The sequence below is a fragment of the Daucus carota genome, chromosome 9, assembly GCF_001625215.2.
Source record: "Daucus carota subsp. sativus chromosome 9, DH1 v3.0, whole genome shotgun sequence".
In the NCBI taxonomy this organism is placed as follows: domain Eukaryota; kingdom Viridiplantae; phylum Streptophyta; class Magnoliopsida; order Apiales; family Apiaceae; genus Daucus; species Daucus carota.
Genome location: NC_030389.2, coordinates 23763683 through 23785983, shown reverse-complemented (window position 1 = coordinate 23785983; position 22301 = coordinate 23763683). Strand labels below are relative to the sequence as shown.

Genomic DNA, 22301 nt, shown 5'->3' with positions numbered 1-22301 from the left:
CTCGATCCCTACGCCGTTTCCTTCACCTTTTAGCCTTCAACCCACCCTTTATCCTCCTTCTAGAAAACCTACACAACACCACAAGAAACACATCAAAAACACCACATACTTGAGGCCAAATCATCAATTTAAGTCGAAACGAAGGCATTCCAAGTGGATATAAAATCCACTTATCACACCCCCAAACTTCAACCGATGCTTGTCCTCAAGCATAGACAAACACACAAACTACAAATGCAATGCATGAATGCAACTATATGCCTACGTCTACTCGAATCATGAAGTGTCATCCGTGTTAACATAGAATCCTCAGAATATGCAACATTCTCGGCATTCATCTCTTTCACATATTAGCCATGTTCTCTTCCACTACAAGTGTGAAGTGCATCGTGTGTGCTAGCATGCTCTCTAGTGAAACAAAACAAGACTATCAAACTTCAACAGAGTCCTCACTATGAGCCGTTAATCAGAATCAGGCTTAAACACTTCTTTACTAAAGAGTCAACAACAATTTAGGGTCACTAAAGAATTCATATGCCTCTCCTATTTTTTCTATTTTTTTTCTTTTTCTGCTAAGTCTAAGGTTAGGACGCTTCTCAGTGTAAGTGAGTCACGACCTCCATTCGACTTCGCTTATTCTTCTTTTATTCCTTTTTTTTAATCAAGTAATTCTCCAGTAATCGAGGGTTGTGAAAAGTCACCAAGAATTTGCTTATTCTAATACATTTGCACTTAATACCAGCACAAGTACATGGATCGTCCCTTTCACTTGACATTGCATTTTACCCATTGATCTCAAAGGAGTACTTGATAATTTTTATTCTTTTTATTCTTTTTTTTTCTTTTTTTTAGAAAGGCATATTCATCCCTTAGCTCTCCTAAACTTAAGATTTACGAACTCTAAATTCAAAAAGGGAATAATCCAAACTCTACGCCCGACTCAACGCGAGGACTCAAGAAATAAGTTAGTCTAAATCTTATCTCTAGAGCATAAGTGTGATTACAATTTCCACACAAGCAGTTTCCAAGTACAAGGCATCACATATGATCAAGACTACTAGCCAAGAAATTATGCACATAAACTCATCATAGGAAATTAACTTGGAAGACAACTTTCATGATTCATGCAAATGCAACTATATGAAACTACTAAGACTACCTAACACAAGCACATATATATATATAATAAAAATAAAAAATATTCAATGTCCTCATTGAAGGTGATAATAAGGATAGACACGTACCTAGAAGTCGGGAGGATCACCCTCCTCGGGTGGTGGATTAGGTGGCGAATATACCATGCCAGCTCCAAATACTTGCCAATCAACCTCAACACCAATGGCTCGAAAAGCACTCCCAAGAGCCTGAGTCAAATCCTTTGCAAAACGGCGGTGAATGTCATGCATGTCATCTATGCGCCGTGACAAACTTCTAAACTGCACATCACTTAAGAGATCCGGTGGTAGTTTGAGTTCGAGTATGGGAGCTTCTTCAATAGATGGTTTAAGATGCTCTTAAAAATTTTAAAACTCTACTAATCCACGAGACTCGAATGGCACATCGAACCTCATTTTTCATGAGGATGCATTCAAGAACTGACGTTTCTCTGCTTCCTCATCATCTCCGAATTCAGCTTCACCTGTTAGAACCTTTTCCAAGATGTTAGTTTTCAGCCTTTGGTCAATTTCCGAATGAGCTGCAGCTTCTATTGGCTCCACCTTAAAGCATTCTTCTTCGTCACTTGGAAATTTCATTGCGTTGAACACTTTAAAAGTGACACTCTGATTTTGAACTCTCATTGTAAGCTCTCCTTTTTGCACATCGATCAAAGTTTAGCCTGTAGCTAAGAATGGCCTTCCCAAGATAATGGGAATCTTCTTATCCTCCTCAAAGTCTAGGACGACAAAATCCGCAGGGAAGATGAGCTTATCCACCTTAACCAAGACATCTTCCACTATACCTCTCGGGTATGTGATCGACCGAACAGCCAGTTGTAAGTACATGTTTGTAGGTTTCGGCTCGGGCAAACCAAGTTTCTTAAAGACAGATAATGGCATCAGATTAATGCTAGCTCCCAAGTCACATAAACACTTGTCGAATGACAATGGTCCAATGGTACACGATATTGTGAAACTCCTCGGATCCTTAAGTTTCGGAGGTAATTTCTGCTGCAGTACCGCACTGCACTCTTCCGTTAGAGCAATGGTCTCCAAGTCCTCAAGCTTCAGCTTAAGAGATAGAATACCTTTCATAAATTTAGCATAACTCGGCATTTGTTCTAGAGCCTCCGCAAAAGTTATGTTGATTTGTAATTTCCTGAAAACCTCTAGAAATTTGGCGAATTGCTTGTCGAGCTTATGCTTCTGAAGTCTCTTCGGAAAAGGGGGAGGTGGATATACTTGCTTGACCCCATTATCAGGAGTTATATGCAATTGGCACCCCTTATGTTTGGACATAATGCATATTGCACCTAATAGTTTTGGAAAATACACTTTGCAGCCCCAGACTTTTAACCCGTAGACACTTTGCACCCTTTTCGTTAATTTCTTCCCTTACCGTTAACTTTCGCAAGGGCATTTTGGGAAATCTAATTATATTTAATTAAAATAAGACCTTTATTTAAATTTTCTGACCATCTAAACGATATTTTTCGGAAAATTTAAAGAACGAAAGTTGTAGAGAATAAAAAGATCTTTTTAGAACAATAAGGTTCAAAATTTAAATAATTATTTAAAAACGATTGTTCATTTTTACAAGATTTCCAATTTTTGATTTTTTTTAGAATAATTATAAAAAGAATTACAAAAATTTTGAACCTTATAGTTTTAAGAAGATTTTTTTATTCTCTACAAATTTCGTTCTTTAAGTTTTTCCAAAAAAAATCGTTTAGATGGTCAGAAAATTTAAATAAAGGTCTAATTTTAGTTAAATATAATTAAATTTCCCAAAATGCCCCTGTAAAAGTTAACAGTAACGGCAGAATTTAACGGAAAGGGTGCAAAGTGTCTACGAGTTAAAAGTCTAGGGCTGCAAAGTGTATTTTCCAAAACTATTAGGTGCAATGTGCATTATGTCCAAACATAAGGGGTGCCAATTGCATATAACTCCATTATCAGATTTAGGGTGAGACTTCTCAGCTGATTCTCTGCTTGCCTCCTCGTTGATTTCTTTCTTGTCAGCGTTAACAACAGTTTTTCCACTATTAGACTTGGATGAGAGTACTGGTGTTTCAACCGGTTGATCACTCTCTTCCTTGTTTCGCTCTGTTGTTGATTCTTTTTCCTCCGTAACCTTTCCGGACCTCAAGGTGACAGCCTGTACCTGTTCCTTCATCTCTTTCTTACCCGGATCGGCCTCGGTATCACTAGGAAGAGTTCCTTGTGGTCTATTTATCAACGCGTCAGCAATTCGCCCAATCTGGTTCTCCAATGTTTTGATTGACACAGCTTGGCTTTTAATCATTAGTTTCATCTCTTCCCATTCAGATCTTTCGTTGGAAGACTGTCCAGCCACCCCATGATTTTGTTGCTGGAATCCAGGTGGATGGAATTGCTGCTTCGGTGCAAACTGTTGTTGAAAACCAGAAGGGTTGAAAGGTCTAGCTCTTTGTTGCTGAAACCGTTGCTGCTGTTGTGGCATGAAGTTCTGATTATTGCTCCAGTTGAAATTCGGATGATTCCGATTATTGGGATGATAAGTGGAAGCAGCTGGCTGTTGAGACCTCTGGAAGTTGCTCACAAACTGAGCGGATTCACTACATATAGCACACTGATCAGAAGAATGTGCACCAGAACAAAGCTCGCAAACTGAAGGTGGCTGCTGATTTCCCAGATTTGCCAAAGAATCCACCTTCATAATAAGAGCCTTAAGCTGAGCAGTCAAAGCTGTAGTAGCATCAACATCTAGAATTCCTGCTGCTTTGCGCTGATGAAGACGCTGAGTCGGATTCTGATATTCATTCGCAGCCATCATCTCGATCAACTCATAAGCCTCATTATAGCTCTTAGCCCATAGGAATCCACCTGATGCTGCATCGAGCATTGGCCTCAATTGAGGTCCCAAGCCATTATAGAAGTAATTAATAACCATCCAATCAGGCATCCCATGATGTGGGCACCTTCAAAACATCTCCTTGTAGCGTTCCCACGCTTCACATAAAGTTTAACCAGACAGCTGAGAGAATTGAGTGATATCATTCTTGATTGCAGCTGTTTTGGCCATAGGGAAGATCTTAGTAAGAAATTTCTGAGCCAGATCCTCCCATGTCGTAATAGATCCTGCAGGAAGAGAATGCAACCATCCCTTAGCTTTATCCCTCAGAGAAATGGGAACAGCCTCAATTTGATGGCCTCGTCAGTAACACCATTGAACTTTCAAAGTGTCGCAGATCTCAATGAAATCCCGAATATGCATATTAGGATCCTCTGTCGGAGAACCCCCAAACTGCACTAAATTCTGTACCATCTGAATAGTGCTCGGTTTGATCTCAAAAGTGTTGGCCTCGATCGCTGGCCTGACAATGCTCGACTGAATATCATTGATTTTAGGCTCAGAGAAAGCCTTAAGAGCCTTAGTATCATTCTCAACTGGTGGTCGATCCCCCATTGTAGTGTTCACTATCGTTTTTGCTTTTGCCAATGCTTCTTTACGGGCCTGAGAACGTGTTCGCATACACGTCACTCAAGTACCTGAAACACACACAAACGAAATAAAAGTGAGAAAACAATCCAACTCACTGAACTTTAACGACCACTGATAACAACACATAAACTGAAATATAACACCGAATCTGTGGCGCCCTCCAAACCCGGGTCAGAAGTTTGGGGTCCACATCTCAACATAAACCTGTAATTAATGATATAATATATATAGTGACCCTTCACTGTCCTTGGATCGCAACAGGTTAAAGTATAAAACAAGCCACAACATAACTTTAATTATTACAAACCCAAATCCCAAAATAAAAACTTAAATCTTACAAGCTTACACGCCATTTGTGTCTCGTTATTCAAACTAGTACATATATGAAAAGCCAGGTGCTGCTGATAGCTCTCTTCATCTCCTAGCCTGGAATCCTGACCTTACTACTAGCCTGAGGGTCATCGTTACCAACTTTCTCTGCCTTCACTGGAAAGAACATAAAATACCGCAAGAGTGAGCTAACCAGCTCAGCAAGTATAACAATATCAATTTAAAATATTAATCATAAGCTGAAGGAAACCAGTGTCTCAAGGAATCAATCTCAATACCAAGATTTGTTTTTAGAACATTGATTAGAATTGGATATTAAATTTATTTTTAAAAACCAAAGGTTAGGCTGCTGATCAGTCAGACACTAACCCCGAGCAGGTCCCACCATGCTCGTTTATTGGATCCAAGGCACACATTGGCCTAAAGTGACCACTCATCTGGTCTGACCATTCATCTGGTCCAAGTTTAGAAAACTATCCAATTCTATCACAATCAAGATGATCAACAATATTATTCAATAAAATAAGAACATCAATATCATAAATAAATTTTGAAGCAGAAGCAACTACTATTCAAAGTGTCTCAAATGGATCTCAAAGGAGAAATGAGAATTATCTTCATGGTTTTAGCAAAGAATCAGATATTGCCTTATAGGATGGCAAAGCACGTCAAAGTTTCGTGTTTACATGAAGGAGGGTTCTAGGTTCACAAAAAGAATCCAAGTATAAATGAATACTGTTAAGATCAGGAAACTGGAGTTTATGGAAAGAATCAATCAACTGTAAGTTATATGTCATAACAGATGTTATTTGGGGTCGTTCAACTGGTTACGGTCTGAAATAAAAGTGATTGATAACTGGTTGAGGTATCGAGAGTATATTTTTGAAATGAAATTAGGTTGTTATGGTAATCATTTAGAAGTTTTAAAGATGGAAGGTTTACAATTGAAATAAGTTTCGTAGCAGGTATCAAAGAATCGGTCAAAGGTTCAAGAATCAATAAGGTAAGTAATCCATAATATAGTTCAAGAAATCTGGTTGAAGGTTCAAGAATCAATAGGATAAATAATCCATAAAATAGTTCAAGAAATTTGGTTGAAGGTTCAAGAATCAATAGGATAAATAATCCATGCGATAATTCAATAGGTCACAGGACTTCATCAGAAAGTTCACTAAATAATCACAACAGATACAACATATAATTGAAGGAAAGTCTGAGGGAACTTGCCTTATATAGCTGATCTCAAGTTTCAACTACGCTTGCTCGCTATACTACTCTATCACCACTTGCTTTCCCTTCCTACGTCTCGCTTCTTCTGCTAATCACAACAATTCTTTATCAATATATGATCTCATACTATTCTTATCATCCTTTATTCGAAACGAGCTTCTATCTACCCTTCGTTTCACCCAAATCCGATTTACGGATCAAAAGATATGTCAAACACAATTTTATATCAATCACGTAAATACATCACATGTCAATCAGATAGCACATAGCACATATCACATAAAATATTTAATAAAATGTATTTTTCAAAGGAAGTTTGAAGTCAAACGGATTTTTATGGTATTTATTATAAATTTTTAAACATTTTTCGGAATTAAAACGGTCAAAGAATCATTTTATAAATAAATAATCCATTTCTGGATACTCGAAATCAAGTCCGAAATCATTTGAAATCAATTAACGAGCTTCAATCATATTTTAGAATAATATTTTAAAGCTCGAAACTATTTTTCGGAATTTTAAAATCATTTAAAAATATTTAAAATCATTAAATCCAATTAATAAATCAATTAAAATCAATTAATAATTAATTAAAACAATTAATCAATTAATAATTAAATTAATTGACTAACTATAATAATTAATTACTAATTAAAATTAATTAATAAATTAAATCAGATTTATTTTTGAATTAATAAATAATTAAAAACAATTTTTGAAATTAAAATAAATGATTTTCGAAATTAAATTTAAATCAAAAATCATTTTTTTAAAACTTTTAAAAAAAATCCAGGGTTTGAATTGCAAGTTTTGAAAACTACAGGGTTTGATTTGCAACTTTGGAAACTTCAGGGGTCTAAATGTCAAAAATGAAACTTGGGTGTCTAAACTTCACCACCTCCAAAAGTCCAGGGGCCAAACTGCAATTTTGCAGCCGCCGCCCCTGGCTTCGCCGGAGGTGGCGATTCCGGCCACCAATAGCCTCCAAAAGGTGCAGATATGGAGTATCAAGCCTCCCCAACTCATCCATACAATCGATTTCACCAGAAACGGCCGGAATCGACCGTAATCGATCGAAGAAACTCGCCGTCGCCGGCGAGTTTTCTTTGAATCGATTCGTTCGATTCACGAACCTCAGCTAAGATTTGAAGCTATGTACACGTTCCTGAGATCACAACCAACATGATGGTATCATCCAATTTCACTTCTACCTCCTAGATTAAATAACCCTAATTTCCAATTGAAAACATTCATCGCGCACATAAACCCTAATTCCTGATTCCGAAGATTAAACCTCAAATTGAACACGTTATTGAACTCCAAGTCAAGCATATGATATACCAAAATGATCAGGAGAAGATTATCTACAACATACAATCATCAAATCACACAAACAACTTCAAAATCAAAAATCCCTAATTTGAGATTATTTACTTCGAATTTAAAACTCAAAATCCAAACCCACCTGATGTTGCTGCACTGATTTTGATGCTAGATTATGATTCTACTTGTTAAAACCTTCAATTTGAGTCCTTGAACGCCAAAATCCGAGTCCGATAACGCGTCCAAATCCTCGTTTGAATCTCAAGAACACGAAGAACTCTCTCGGGAATTTCTCGGTTTTAACTGGTTTTATGATTTTCGTAATGAAATAAAGTACGGTTAAGGATATTTATACTTATAAATAATTAGTACCCCTTTGGATCATATATGGCATGAAAATACAATGTTTAATAGCTTTATACTAATAGAACGGGTCCAATCGGTACCGGTTTTGAGATAACTATCAAAACGGGGCTTTTTAATCCGTCATTAGTACGCGGGTCCCACCGTCATTATGACAAGATAAGGATAAGTATAAAATATCTAGTTTCACGTTTATCGATACAACCGGATAATTATCGAATACCGAAAGATTCCGCCGGACCGGCTCCGGAACAAACCGTACTCCGGATCGAAAAAGTCAAAACATGAAAAGTGTCCGGAATGGTCAAATTAAGCTAAAGGTGAATTTTGTTGAAATTTTCGGGAAGTAAAATCTCGGTACCGTTACAGGTTGACGGTTTTCGGAAAATCAAAATAATTAGTGATTAATTAAAATATACATAATTAAATCCATAAATCAAATATAAAATCATCAGACAATACATAAATCGATATGAACATATCTAAATAAACTATATTTTGTACTGAACATATAAAAATTGATATTCCTCAAATTTAATCAAAAATACTTAACTAAATTAATAGAACAGGAACCAATTAATTCACAGAAATTCATATAAAATTCATATAATATTCATTAATCATTCAAATAATTACACGGATAATCCCAGATGTTACATCCTTCCCCCCTTAAAAGGATTCTGTCCTCAGAATCGCTTAGGTAAACAAATGAGGGTACTTTTCACGCATATCACTTTCTAATTCCCAGGTTGACTCTTCAACCTTCGGGTTTCTCCACAGTACCCTTACTAAGTTAACTACCTTGTTTCTTAACACCTTCTCTCTCCTATCCAAGATTTCCATTGGCCTTTCTACATATGATAAATCTGCCTCGATAACTATCGGCTCATACTCTATCACATGTTTCGAATCTGGATTATACTTCTTAAGCATCGATACATGAAAGACGTTATGGATGTGCTCCATGTGCGGGGGTAACGCCAATTCGTACGCTACTTTGCCTACACGTCTCAAGATTTCAAATGGCCCTACGTATCGGGGACTTAGCTTGCCTTTCTTTCCGAATCTGGATAGTCCTTTCCATGGTGACACCTTCAGTAACACTGCTTCTCCGTCTTCAAATTCTACGTCCTTCCGGAATTGATCTGCATAATTTCGTTGACGACTCTGTGCTGCAATTAGTCGTTTCTGAATAATTTCAACGACTTCCTTTGTTTGTTGTATTAATTCCGGTCCCAATACCTTGCGTTCTCCGACTTCATCCCAATATACTGGTGATCGACATTTGCGTCCGTAAAGAGCTTCATAAGGAGGCATCCCAATACTTGCGTGATAACTATTATTGTATGCAAACTCCACTAAAGGTAGATGTTCGTCCCAACTGCCTTTGAAATCGATTGTGCAAACACGTAACATGTCCTCGATCGTCTGAATAGTTCTCTCACTTTGGCCGTCAGTTTGTGGATGATATGCCGTACTCATATTCAATTTGGTGCCCAAACATTCTTGAAAACTTTTCCAAAATCTCGAATTGAATCGTGGATCTCTATCTGATACAATGGATACGGGGACTCCATGACGAACTACAATCTCTTTCAAATACATATGAACTAGTTTATCCAAAGAGAATCTCTCATTAATCGGAAGAAAATGCGCTGACTTGGTTAGTCTATCCACTATAACCCAAATGGCATCATGGTTTGCTTTAGTCCTTGGTAATCCTACAATAAAATCCATAGCAATATGTTCCCACTTCCACTCTGGAATCTCTAAAGGTTGCAATAATCCACTTGGTCTTTGGTGTTCTGCTTTTACTCTTTGGCACGTATAGCATTTACTCACCCATTCTGCAATCTCTCTTTTCATATCTGGCCACCAATAGTTCTCCTTTAAATCTCTATACATCTTAGTACTGCCTGGATGAATTGAATACTTAGAATTGTGTGCTTCCTGCAAAATATCATTCTTTAACTCTGTTACCGGTGGAATCCATATCCTGGAAGAAAATCTAAGAATCCCTTGATCATCTTTCTGTGTACATAACTCTTCTCCTACTAACTTGTTTACATCCTGATCCATTACTTCTTCTTGACACTTCTTAATCTTTTCTAATAGCTCTGGTTGGAAGGTCATGGTATACATCGCTATCTTTGATGGTTCATGAATTCTTACCTCAATTTCCAATTTTTGAAACTCCTTATATAATTCCTCTGGCACAGTCAATACGTTTAACCTTTCCTTTCTACTTAAAGCATCCGCTACAACATTGGCTTTTCCTGGATGATAATTAATCGTACAATCATAATCCTTAATCAACTCTAGCCATCTCCTTTGTCTCATGTTAAGCTCTTTCTGGGTAAAGATGTACTTTAAACTTTTATGATCTGTATAAATCTCACATTTTTCTCCGTACAGATAGTGTCTCCATATTTTTAATGCAAATACAATAGCTGCTAACTCCAGGTCGTGAGTGGGGTACTTCTGTTCATGAGGTTTAAGTTGTCTCGACGCATACGCAATAACTTTATCATGCTGCATCAATACACATCCTAATCCTTTATAAGAGGCATCACTATAAATCACAAAATTCCCTTGATCATCTGGAAGGGACAATACTGGTGCTGACACTAATCTTTTCTTTAACTCCTGAAAACTTTCCTCACACTTCTCATTCCATATGAACTTCTCATTCTTTCTAGTTAACTTGGTCAGTGGGGTTGCAATTCTTGAGAAATCCTGCACAAACCTTCTATAATAACCTGCTAACCCCAAGAAACTTCTGATCTCTGTGGGGGTCTTTGGTCTTTCCCAATTCATTATAGCTTCAATCTTTGCTGGATCTACCTTGATTCCATCACAACTCACTATGTGTCCTAGAAATTGAACTTCTTGTAACCAAAATTCACATTTAGAAAACTTTGCATACAACTTCTCCTTTCTTAGTATCTCTAAGGCTGTTCTTAAATGTTCCGCATGCTCCTCAGCTGTCTTAGAATATATCAGAATATCATCTATAAAAACAATCACAAACTTGTCCAAATACTTCTTAAAGACTCTATTCATTAAATCCATAAAAGCTGCTGGTGCATTCGTTAATCCAAAAGCCATCACTAAAAATTCATAATGACCGTACCTTGTTCTAAAAGCTGTCTTAGGTATGTCCTCAGATTTGATTTTGAGCTGATGGTATCCTGACCTAAGGTCAATCTTAGAAAAATATTCTGCTCCTTTCAACTGGTCAAACAAGTCGTCAATACGGGGTAAAGGATATCTATTCTTGATAGTAAGCTTATTAAGCTCTCTGTAATCTATGCATAACCTCATACTTCCATCTTTCTTCTTCACAAACAACACTGGTGCTCCCCATGGGGATACACTTGGTCTGATCACTCCCTTTTCCAATAACTCTTGTAATTGTTTTGCCAACTCTTTCATCTCTACGGGTGCCATCCTATACGGGGCTTTGGATATCGGCTCCGTTCCAGGTGCTAAATCAATTGCAAATTCTATCTCTCTATCTGGAGGAAGTCCTGGTAATTCATCCGGAAACACGTCTGGAAATTCATTCACTACAGGAATATTTTCAAGTTTTACTGGTTCTTGACTTTTATCAATCACATAAGCAATATAGGCTTCACATCCTTGTCGTAACATTCTCTTGGCTTGGATCATGGTTAAGAACTTCTTTACTTGCTTTTGTCCTCTAAAAGTTATTACCTCGTCTGCTGGTGTCATTAGTCTTACTTTCTTATTTTTACAATCTATCTGCGCACTATGTTTAGACAACCAATCCATCCCTAGGATTACATCAAACTCCCCCAACTTGAAAGGTATCAAGTCGGCACAAAACTTATTTCCTAAAATCTCAATTTCACAATCAGGGCAAACTCGGTTAACAGAAATACGATCCTGATTAGCTAGTTCTACATTCATAACCTCATTCAACAATTCAACCGGACAATTCAACTTATCAACAAAAGCTTGAGAAAAAAAATGATCTAGTGGCTCCGGAATCAATTAACACCTTGGCATTTATAGGATTTACATTAAGCGTACCTGTCACCACGTCGGCATCCTGAATAGCATCCTTCACTGACATATCAAAAACTCTTGCCCTAGGAGGTTCATTCACTTCTGGAACAGTTCCCATGATTCTAAGTGCATTGCTAACAGGGGCTGGTGTCTTGCAGTCCTTAGCCATATGTCCTGGCTTTCCACATTTAAAACATGTATATCCTATGGCTGGAATCTTACTTGTTGAGCCTCTATTGGTCTGATCCTTTATCGCTGGCTGGTTCTGACATTCTCTAGAGTAGTGTCCTTTCTGGTTGCATTTAAAACATACCACATTCAGTTTGTTACATACTCCTCCATGTCTCTTGCCACACGTTTGACATTCTGGCATTGAAGGTTTTTGTTGATTGGCCTGACTTCCCGTAAGAAAACGTCCTCCTTGTCCACCACTGCCTATCTTCTTAAAATTAGGATTTCCTCCTGCTTGAAACTTCCCTTTCTTCTGAAACCTCCCTTGATGAGATGATCCTCCTCTATTGTCTGGCTTTCTCTTCTTATCCTCCTTAGACTTCTGAAACAACTCATTCTCAGCCTCCGCAATCATTGCCTTCTCAACCACTGCCGCATAAGTCTCTAATTGCAAAATAGCTAACTTGCTTCTAATCCAAGGCTTCAGACCTTGTTGGAATCTTTTTGCTTTCTGCCTATCTGTCTCTACATAAGTTGGCACAAACCTAGCCAATTCCGCAAACTTATTCTCATATTCCACCACAGACAGATTCCCTTGTTTCAGCTCTAAAAAGTTCAACTCCATTTGATCCTGAAGAAACCTAGGAAAATACTTCTCTAAAAACAATTCCTTAAACCTCTCCCAAGTCATCTCAACTGTACCTTCCATATTCTTCACTGATTCCCACCAATACGTTGCTTCATTCTTTAAGTAATGACTAGCAAACTTTGTTTTCTGGTCCTCACTTGCTGGAACTAATTCAAAACACTTTTCCATTTCTTTTAACCATGTTTGGGCTGCAACAGGATCTGCTGAGCCCTTAAACTCTGGAGGATTAACTGCCTGAAAAGTTTTAAAAGTTACCCTAGGATTCTCTTGATGTTGCTGTTGTCGGGTAAGATGAGCAGTTTGTTGAGCCAAAATTTGAATTAGTTGGGCCACAGCAGGATCTACTGGGCCTATGTTGACATTCTGGTTATCATTGTTATCATTGATGCTGTTGGTGCCTTCAGGATCACTGTTGGCACGAGTATGTCTTGTTGGAGGCATTCTGTAAAGAAGAAACAATTTACTTAGTCGTTTTAAATCAAATTCTCTTTTATAGAAGGTTTTTAAGAAAACAGAATTATACATTTTTGAAAACATTTTTGAGATTATTTAACTAAATAAATTGCATGCTTCTTTACAGAATGTAAAGCAATAAAAGAAAGGTTGCAATATTATCACATGAGTTTATGATCGGTACTGAAAGTAAAGTAAAGTAAAGCAAGTGCGATAAAGTAAAGGACAAGACTGTAAAGTAAAAGATGCTGATATATATAGGTCAGTGCTGGAGATACAAGCGTCAAGCGCTTTATCAAAAGTAAAGTACAACAACAGCAACAGCAAGGCTATCCTCTAGTCCGCTCGGCTAGTCTATATATACATGTCAAAATCTGCCGACAACCACAACAACATACATATCATCTAGTCAGCTCCGCTAGTCTATATACATGACAAAATCTGCTGACCTGATCCATACTACTCACTATGCTGCATCATACACACTACTCACTACCATACTAACCATCTCCAACACATGATATACTCCAGACCTATGGAAAGTCTGGCCCTCCGATAACCTCCAGCTGCTCCAAGACCCAACGAGCCCAATCTATAATATCCCCAGGGGTACCAAACTCCGAAGTGGCTCCATGTAGTCTCGCTGCTGCAATCCTCCGGAAGACAAAGATATTCTCTCTCAACTGTCGCTCTCCCCTGTTAGGATCTAAATTCTGCATCGCCTGTGTCAACTCTCCAATTTGGCCCAACAACCCCTCTCTCTCCATCAAGAGTGCCTGATAGTAGTGATAGGGTACCGAAAGTGGGGAACACGGATAAGAGGGTCCGACACCTGAGAATCCAGAAGACTCATGCTCTGGTGGAGGTCCACGGATAGGAGGTCGTATAAGGGGAGCAGGTGGGGACATCACAGGAGCGGGCGGGGGTATAGCCCTAAGTGGTATAGGTGCAATAGGGGTCTGTCCACTACGAGGGTATCCAGGTGGACGTGAAGGTCCAGCTACAGGTGGGGGTGTAAGTGCCCTGGGTGGAGATATAGGTACAACTCCAGGACGAGGTGGAAGTCCTTCAACCGTCGACTCTGAATGATCAGAATGAACCGGGGTACTGGGACCTGACATGCCTGATAGTCTGAGAATCAACAGAACAAACACGCATAAGAATCTGTATCCACTACCAGAATCAACCCTAAATCTATTACGAATTCCTCAACCTCTCAACGTTCTATCTACCTATCACTCATTTCTAATCCTAAACCTCTACCCAACCTAACAATCTAGGCTTGTTTCATTGACTTAAAACCTGTCGCTCTGATACCAACCTGTGGCGCCCTCCAAACCCGGGTCAGAAGTTTGGGGTCCACATCTCAACATAAACCTGTAATTAATGATATAATATATATAGTGACCCTTCACTGTCCTTGGATCGCAACAGGTTAAAGTATAAAACAAGCCACAACATAACTTTAATTATTACAAACCCAAATCCCAAAATAAAAACTTAAATCTTACAAGCTTACACGCCATTTGTGTCTCGTTATTCAAACTAGTACATATATGAAAAGCCAGGTGCTGCTGATAGCTCTCTTCATCTCCTAGCCTGGAATCCTGACCTTACTACTAGCCTGAGGGTCATCGTTACCAACTTTCTCTGCCTTCATTGGAAAGAACATAAAATACCGCAAGAGTGAGCTAACCAGCTCAGCAAGTATAACAATATCAATTTAAAATATTAATCATAAGCTGAAGGAAACCAGTGTCTCAAGGAATCAATCTCAATACCAAGATTTGTTTTTAGAACATTGATTAGAATTGGATATTAAATTTATTTTTAAAAACCAAAGGTTAGGCTGCTGATCAGTCAGACACTAACCCCGAGCAGGTCCCACCATGCTCGTTTATTGGATCCAAGGCACACATTGGCCTAAAGTGACCACTCATCTGGTCTGACCATTCATCTGGTCCAAGTTTAGAAAACTATCCAATTCTATCACAATCAAGATGATCAACAATATTATTCAATAAAATAAGAACATCAATATCATAAATAAATTTTGAAGCAGAAGCAACTACTATTCAAAGTGTCTCAAATGGATCTCAAAGGAGAAATGAGAATTATCTTCATGGTTTTAGCAAAGAATCAGATATTGCCTTATAGGATGGCAAAGCACGTCAAAGTTTCGTGTTTACATGAAGGAGGGTTCTAGGTTCACAAAAAGAATCCAAGTATAAATGAATACTGTTAAGATCAGGAAACTGGAGTTTATGGAAAGAATCAATCAACTGTAAGTTATATGTCATAACAGATGTTATTTGGGGTCGTTCAACTGGTTACGGTCTGAAATAAAAGTGATTGATAACTAGTTGAGGTATCGAGAGTATATTTTTGAAATGAAATTAGGTTGTTATGGTAATCATTTAGAAGTTTTAAAGATGGAAGGTTTACAATTGAAATAAGTTTCGTAGCAGGTATCAAAGAATCGGTCAAAGGTTCAAGAATCAATAAGGTAAGTAATCCATAATATAGTTCAAGAAATCTGGTTGAAGGTTCAAGAATCAATAGGATAAATAATCCATAAAATAGTTCAAGAAATTTGGTTGAAGGTTCAAGAATCAATAGGATAAATAATCCATGCGATAATTCAATAGGTCACAGGACTTCATCAGAAAGTTCACTAAATAATCACAACAGATACAACATATAATTGAAGGAAAGTCTGAGGGAACTTGCCTTATATAGCTGATCTCAAGTTTCAACTACGCTTGCTCGCTATACTACTCTATCACCACTTGCTTTCCCTTCCTACGTCTCGCTTCTTCTGCTAATCACAACAATTCTTTATCAATATATGATCTCATACTATTCTTATCATCCTTTATTCGAAACGAGCTTCTATCTACCCTTCGTTTCACCCAAATCCGATTTACGGATCAAAAGATATGTCAAACACAATTTTATATCAATCACGTAAATACATCACATGTCAATCAGATAGCACATAGCACATATCACATAAAATATTTAATAAAATGTATTTTTCAAAGGAAGTTTGAAGTCAAACGGATTTTTCTGGTATTTATTATAAATTTTTAAACATTTTTCGGAATTAAAACGGTCAAAGAATCATTTTATAAATAAATAATCCATTTCTGGATACTCGAAATCAAGTCCGAAATCATTTGAAATCAATTAACGAGCTTCAATCATATTTTAGAATAATATTTTAAAGCTCGAAACTATTTTTCGGAATTTTAAAATCATTTAAAAATATTTAAAATCATTAAATCCAATTAATAAATCAATTAAAATCAATTAATAATTAATTAAAACAATTAATCAATTAATAATTAAATTAATTGACTAACTATAATAATTAATTACTAATTAAAATTAATTAATAAATTAAATCAGATTTATTTTTGAATTAATAAATAATTAAAAACAATTTTTGAAATTAAAATAAATGATTTTCGAAATTAAATTTAAATCAAAAATCATTTTTTTAAAACTTTTAAAAAAAATCCAGGGTTTGAATTGCAAGTTTTGAAAACTACAGGGTTTGATTTGCAACTTTGGAAACTTCAGGGGTCTAAATGTCAAAAATGAAACTTGGGTGTCTAAACTTCACCACCTCCAAAAGTCCAGGGGCCAAACTGCAATTTTGCAGCCGCCGCCCCTGGCTTCGCCGGAGGTGGCGATTCCGGCCACCAATAGCCTCCAAAAGGTGCAGATATGGAGTATCAAGCCTCCCCAACTCATCCATACAATCGATTTCACCAGAAACGGCCGGAATCGACCGTAATCGATCGAAGAAACTCGCCGTCGCCGGCGAGTTTTCTTTGAATCGATTCGTTCGATTCACGAACCTCAGCTAAGATTTGAAGCTATGTACACGTTCCTGAGATCACAACCAACATGATGGTATCATCCAATTTCACTTCTACCTCCTAGATTAAATAACCCTAATTTCCAATTGAAAACATTCATCGCGCACATAAACCCTAATTCCTGATTCCGAAGATTAAACCTCAAATTGAACACGTTATTGAACTCCAAGTCAAGCATATGATATACCAAAATGATCAGGAGAAGATTATCTACAACATACAATCATCAAATCACACAAACAACTTCAAAATCAAAAATCCCTAATTTGAGATTATTTACTTCGAATTTAAAACTCAAAATCCAAACCCACCTGATGTTGCTGCACTGATTTTGATGCTAGATTATGATTCTACTTGTTAAAACCTTCAATTTGAGTCCTTGAACGCCAAAATCCGAGTCCGATAACGCGTCCAAATCCTCGTTTGAATCTCAAGAACACGAAGAACTCTCTCGGGAATTTCTCGGTTTTAACTGGTTTTATGATTTTCGTAATGAAATAAAGTACGGTTAAGGATATTTATACTTATAAATAATTAGTACCCCTTTGGATCATATATGGCATGAAAATACAATGTTTAATAGCTTTATACTAATAGAACGGGTCCAATCGGTACCGGTTTTTGAGATAACTATCAAAACGGGGCTTTTTAATCCGTCATTAGTACGCGGGTCCCACCGTCATTATGACAAGATAAGGATAAGTATAAAATATCTAGTTTCACGTTTATCGATACAACCGGATAATTATCGAATACCGAAAGATTCCGCCGGACCGGCTCCGGAACAAACCGTACTCCGGATCGAAAAAGTCAAAACATGAAAAGTGTCCGGAATGGTCAAATTAAGCTAAAGGTGAATTTTGTTGAAATTTTCGGGAAGTAAAATCTCGGTACCGTTACAGGTTGACGGTTTTCGGAAAATCAAAATAATTAGTGATTAATTAAAATATACATAATTAAATCCATAAATCAAATATAAAATCATCAGACAATACATAAATCGATATGAACATATCTAAATAAACTATATTTTGTACTGAACATATAAAAATTGATATTCCTCAAATTTAATCAAAAATACTTAACTAAATTAATAGAACAGGAACCAATTAATTCACAGAAATTCATATAAAATTCATATAATATTCATTAATCATTCAAATAATTACACGGATAATCCCAGATGTTACAGAATCCCCATCAGTGGCGCCAAAAACTTGTTCGCACAAAATCACGCAAGCGTACGTGGTCACAAGTAGTATAGAAATTCAATTCAGTTCGTTCCCACAGAGACTAGTGTATTCAAGAATATGCACTTATGCACCAATGTATGGTTGTTATTCAATGCTCGGAAAAATAACAATTTGGTTGGTTTATCTAAATTAACTAATTAAAGTCGAATTATAACTAAGTGATTAAACTGGATTACTTATGAGAATAAAACATGGGGTTCTAGCTTCATTAATAACTTCATTCATAATTATGCCTTTATTCGATTGTAATGGTTGATAACTAATCAGATAACACGAGACTGATACACGCTAACTGTCGTTATACGGGCACCATACTGTTACACATCCACAATTAAGATAGAAAGTAAACAGACACCAATTATGCTTGGACCCTATATGTCTATAGAATTTGAAAACATAACTGTTGAAGAACAAGTTATCTATCAAGATTACATAGGGCGATGCAAGATGGGTAAAATCACATCACAAGTCATGTTTTCGAACACAAAACCTATGCGCGCATGGCAAGTTCTAAATCTATTTATCCACTGTCGCTTCAATAAAGATTAACAAACAATCTAACATGTTAGCTACGCATCCAAGATGAATAAGCACAACCAATACGAGGAAATCAAACCATCACATATGAATAAGATAATTTAATTACTGAAATCCATCGATAAATCCACTAAAACCCCATGACAACAATTAGTTCATAATCGAATTACTCATCATCATGGGTTCGAATTTAAACATTATACTAGATGTCTAAAACAAATACGAAAGTGCTAGAGTAAGAGTTATGAAACAAATCCATCGAGCATCCATAATTATGCCTACTTCGAAGAATTACAAAGATGAAATTATGAAACTAGATCTTCTTCGTAGCCGTCACGTGCTCTCTGAATGTTTCTAGGTTATTTTACTTCTCCCTTGAGCTTTCCTTTAAGTCCCCCAGCGATCGGGCCTTCAAACGGGTCAAGAATAGGCAATTTGGCCTTTTTCTCCCATCAGAGTGGGGTGGAGACCCCGTCAGTGGGGTGGAGACCCCATCAGTGGGGTGGAGACACTGTCAGAGTAGACCACTTTCTTGTTGAAATGGGGTGGATACCCCATCAGTGGAGTGGAGACCCCATTTGGGCAGGCCCGAATTCTTTTGGAACCTCCTTTCCCTTTTCTCCTTCCTTGCTCGCTCGATCCCTACGTCGTTTCTTTCACCTTTTAGCCTTCAATCCACCCTTTATCCTCCTTCTAGAAAACCTACACAACACCACAAGAAACACATAAAAAACACCACATACTTGAGGCCAAATCATCAATTTAAGTCGAAACGAAGGCATTGCAAGTGGATATAAAATCCACTTATCAATGGATTTGTTTGGACCAGTCAATATAATGTCCATTTCAAAGAAGAAATACTGTCTAGTGATTGTTGATGATTTTTCAAAATTTACTTGGACTTTCTTCCTGCATTCTAAGGATGAAGCTGGGAAAATCATTATCAATCATATCAAGACATTAAACAACAATCCAGATGTCAAAGTTGAAAGAATAAGAAGTGATAATGGGACAGAATTCAAGAATTCTGTGATGAAAGAATTTTGTGAAGACAAGGGAATTATTCATGAGTTCTCTGCACCAAGAACTCTACAACAAAATGGAGAGGTAGAAAGGAAAAACAGAACTCTCATTGAGGCTGCAAGAACCATGATTAATGAAGCACAACTTCCAACCTACTTTTGGGCTGAAGCTATGAACACTGCTTGCTTTACTCAGAACATTTCTCTAATCACCAAACCTCACAATCTAACTCCTTTTCAACTCTTCAAGGGAAAGAAGCCAACAATCAGCTTTCTTCATGTATTTGGATGCAAGTGCTATGTTCTAAGGAATCAAGGTGAAAATCTTGGAAAATTTGAAGCCAAAGCAGATGAAGCTATCTTTGTTGGATATTCTAATGGAAAATCATTTAGAGTATACAATCTGAGAACCAACATTGTTATGGAATCAATTCATGTAGTTTTTGATGATAAAAAGATTCAAGGATTGACAGATGAAGGATTTCATGACAATCTCAGATTTGAGAATGAAGGTGAAGGTGATCCATATGACAATGATGATGATTGTGATGATTCTGTTCAGAATGCTGGAATTAATCCTGGAATTAATATTCCAACTGGTGAGATCTTGGTACATGAGACAACTGCCATTGGAAACTCAACTGAAGCATCAGTTGAAACTACTTTGGAAGCATCAGTTGAAACTCCTCAAGAATCATCAGTTGAAAGAATGTCTCAAAATTTCAATCAATCCAGAAATAATGAGATGTCAAATTTAGGGGGAGCTTTTCAACATGAAAATCTGAACTATAACAATGAAGCTACATCATCAAGACAATCACTTCCACCTCAGAGAAAGTGGACAAGGGATCATCCTTTTGAATTAATAATTGGAGATGCAAATGCATCTGTACAAACTAGAAGAGCTACTCAAGATGAGTGTTTTTACAGTGCATTTCTTTCACAGGATGAGCCTAAAGCAATAGAAGATGCTCTCAAAGATGCTGATTGGGTTCTTGTTATGCAAAAAGAATTAAATCAATTTGAGAGAAACAAAGTATGGAAGCTGGTACCCAAGCCTAAGAATAGAACAATTGTAGGCACAAAGTGGGTATTCAGAAACAAAATGGATGAAAATGGAGTTGTCACCAGAAACAAAGCAAGGCTTGTGGCTAAAGGATACTCTCAATATGAGGGAATTGATTTTGATGAGACATTTGCACCAGTTGCAAGATTGGAAGCCATAAGAATCTTCTTAGCCTATGCTGCTCATGCAAACTTTAAAGTTTATCAAATGGATGTCAAAAGTGCTTTTCAAAATGGTGAACTGGAAGAGGAGGTGTATGTAAGTCAGCCTCCTGGTTTTGAAGATCCAGAATTTCCAGAGTATGTTTACTTTTTATTGAAAGCACTTTATGGTTTAAAGCAAGCACCAAGGGCCTGGTATGACACTTTATCTCAATTCTTATTAGATAATTATTTTTCTAGAGGGAACTGTGGATAAAACACTATTTTACAGAAATGTAAATGGTGCTTTTATTTTTGTTCAAATTTATGTAGATGATATAATTTTTGGTTCTACAGATGAGAAGCTTTGCAAAAAGTTTGCTAATCTAATGAAAAGTCAGTATGAAATGAGCATGATGGGAGAGCTCACCTACTTTCTTGTTTACAAGTTAAACAAGTAAAGGAAGGTATATTCATAAATCAAACTAAGTATATCTATGATTTACTTAAGAAGTTTGATTTAATGGATTGCAAAGAAGCTAAGACTCCTATGCCAACTGCCACTAAATTGGAGTTAAGTCGTAATGAGAAATCTGTGGATATCTGTAATTATAGAGGCATGGTTGATTCTCTTTTGTACCTAACAGCTAGTAGACCAGATATTATGTTTTCTACATGCCTTTGTGCTAGATTTCAAGCTGATCCTAAAGAATAACATCTTATTGCTATAAAAAGAATATTCAGATATCTTAAGGGAACACCAAATCTTGGTATTTGGTACCCTAAAGACTCTGGATTTGATCTAATTGGATATTTAGATGCTGATTTTGCAGGATGCAAAATTGATAGAAAAAGTACAACAGGCACCTGTCAATTTCTTGGAGATAGGCTGATTTTATGGTTTAGCAAAAAGCAACACTCTGTTTCAACCTCCACAGCTGAGGCTGAATACATTGTAGCTGGAAGCTGTTGTGCACAAATATTATGGATGAGAAATCAATTACTTGATTATGGTTTAAATCTCTCAAAAATCCCAATATTCTGTGACAACACCAGTGCTATTGCTATAACTGAAAATCCAGTGCAGCATTCAAGAACAAAGCATATTGACATCAAATATCACTTCATAAAAAACATGTGATGGCTGGTACAGTTGAAATGCATTTTGTTCCAAGTGAAGAACAAATTGCAGATATTTTCACAA

At 36.9% G+C, this 22301-nt stretch overlaps 1 protein-coding gene and 1 non-coding gene across 2 annotated transcripts; one reads left to right on the top strand and one right to left on the bottom strand.

Moving 5' to 3' along the window:
• Positions 1–1574: 1574 nt before the first annotated feature.
• On the bottom strand, positions 1575–4101 carry LOC135149505 (uncharacterized). The gene is made up of 3 exons (XM_064085233.1): positions 3322–4101; positions 1961–2441; positions 1575–1765 (listed from the first exon to the last, which is right to left on the bottom strand). Exons 1-3 carry the CDS (start codon positions 4099–4101, stop codon positions 1575–1577), a joined length of 1452 nt encoding a protein of 483 aa, XP_063941303.1.
• On the top strand, positions 4100–4206 carry LOC135149788 (small nucleolar RNA R71). Its single transcript, XR_010288003.1, has one exon. It is a non-coding gene; the product is annotated as a small nucleolar RNA R71 (small nucleolar RNA).
• The last annotated feature ends 18095 nt before the right edge of the window (positions 4207–22301 follow it).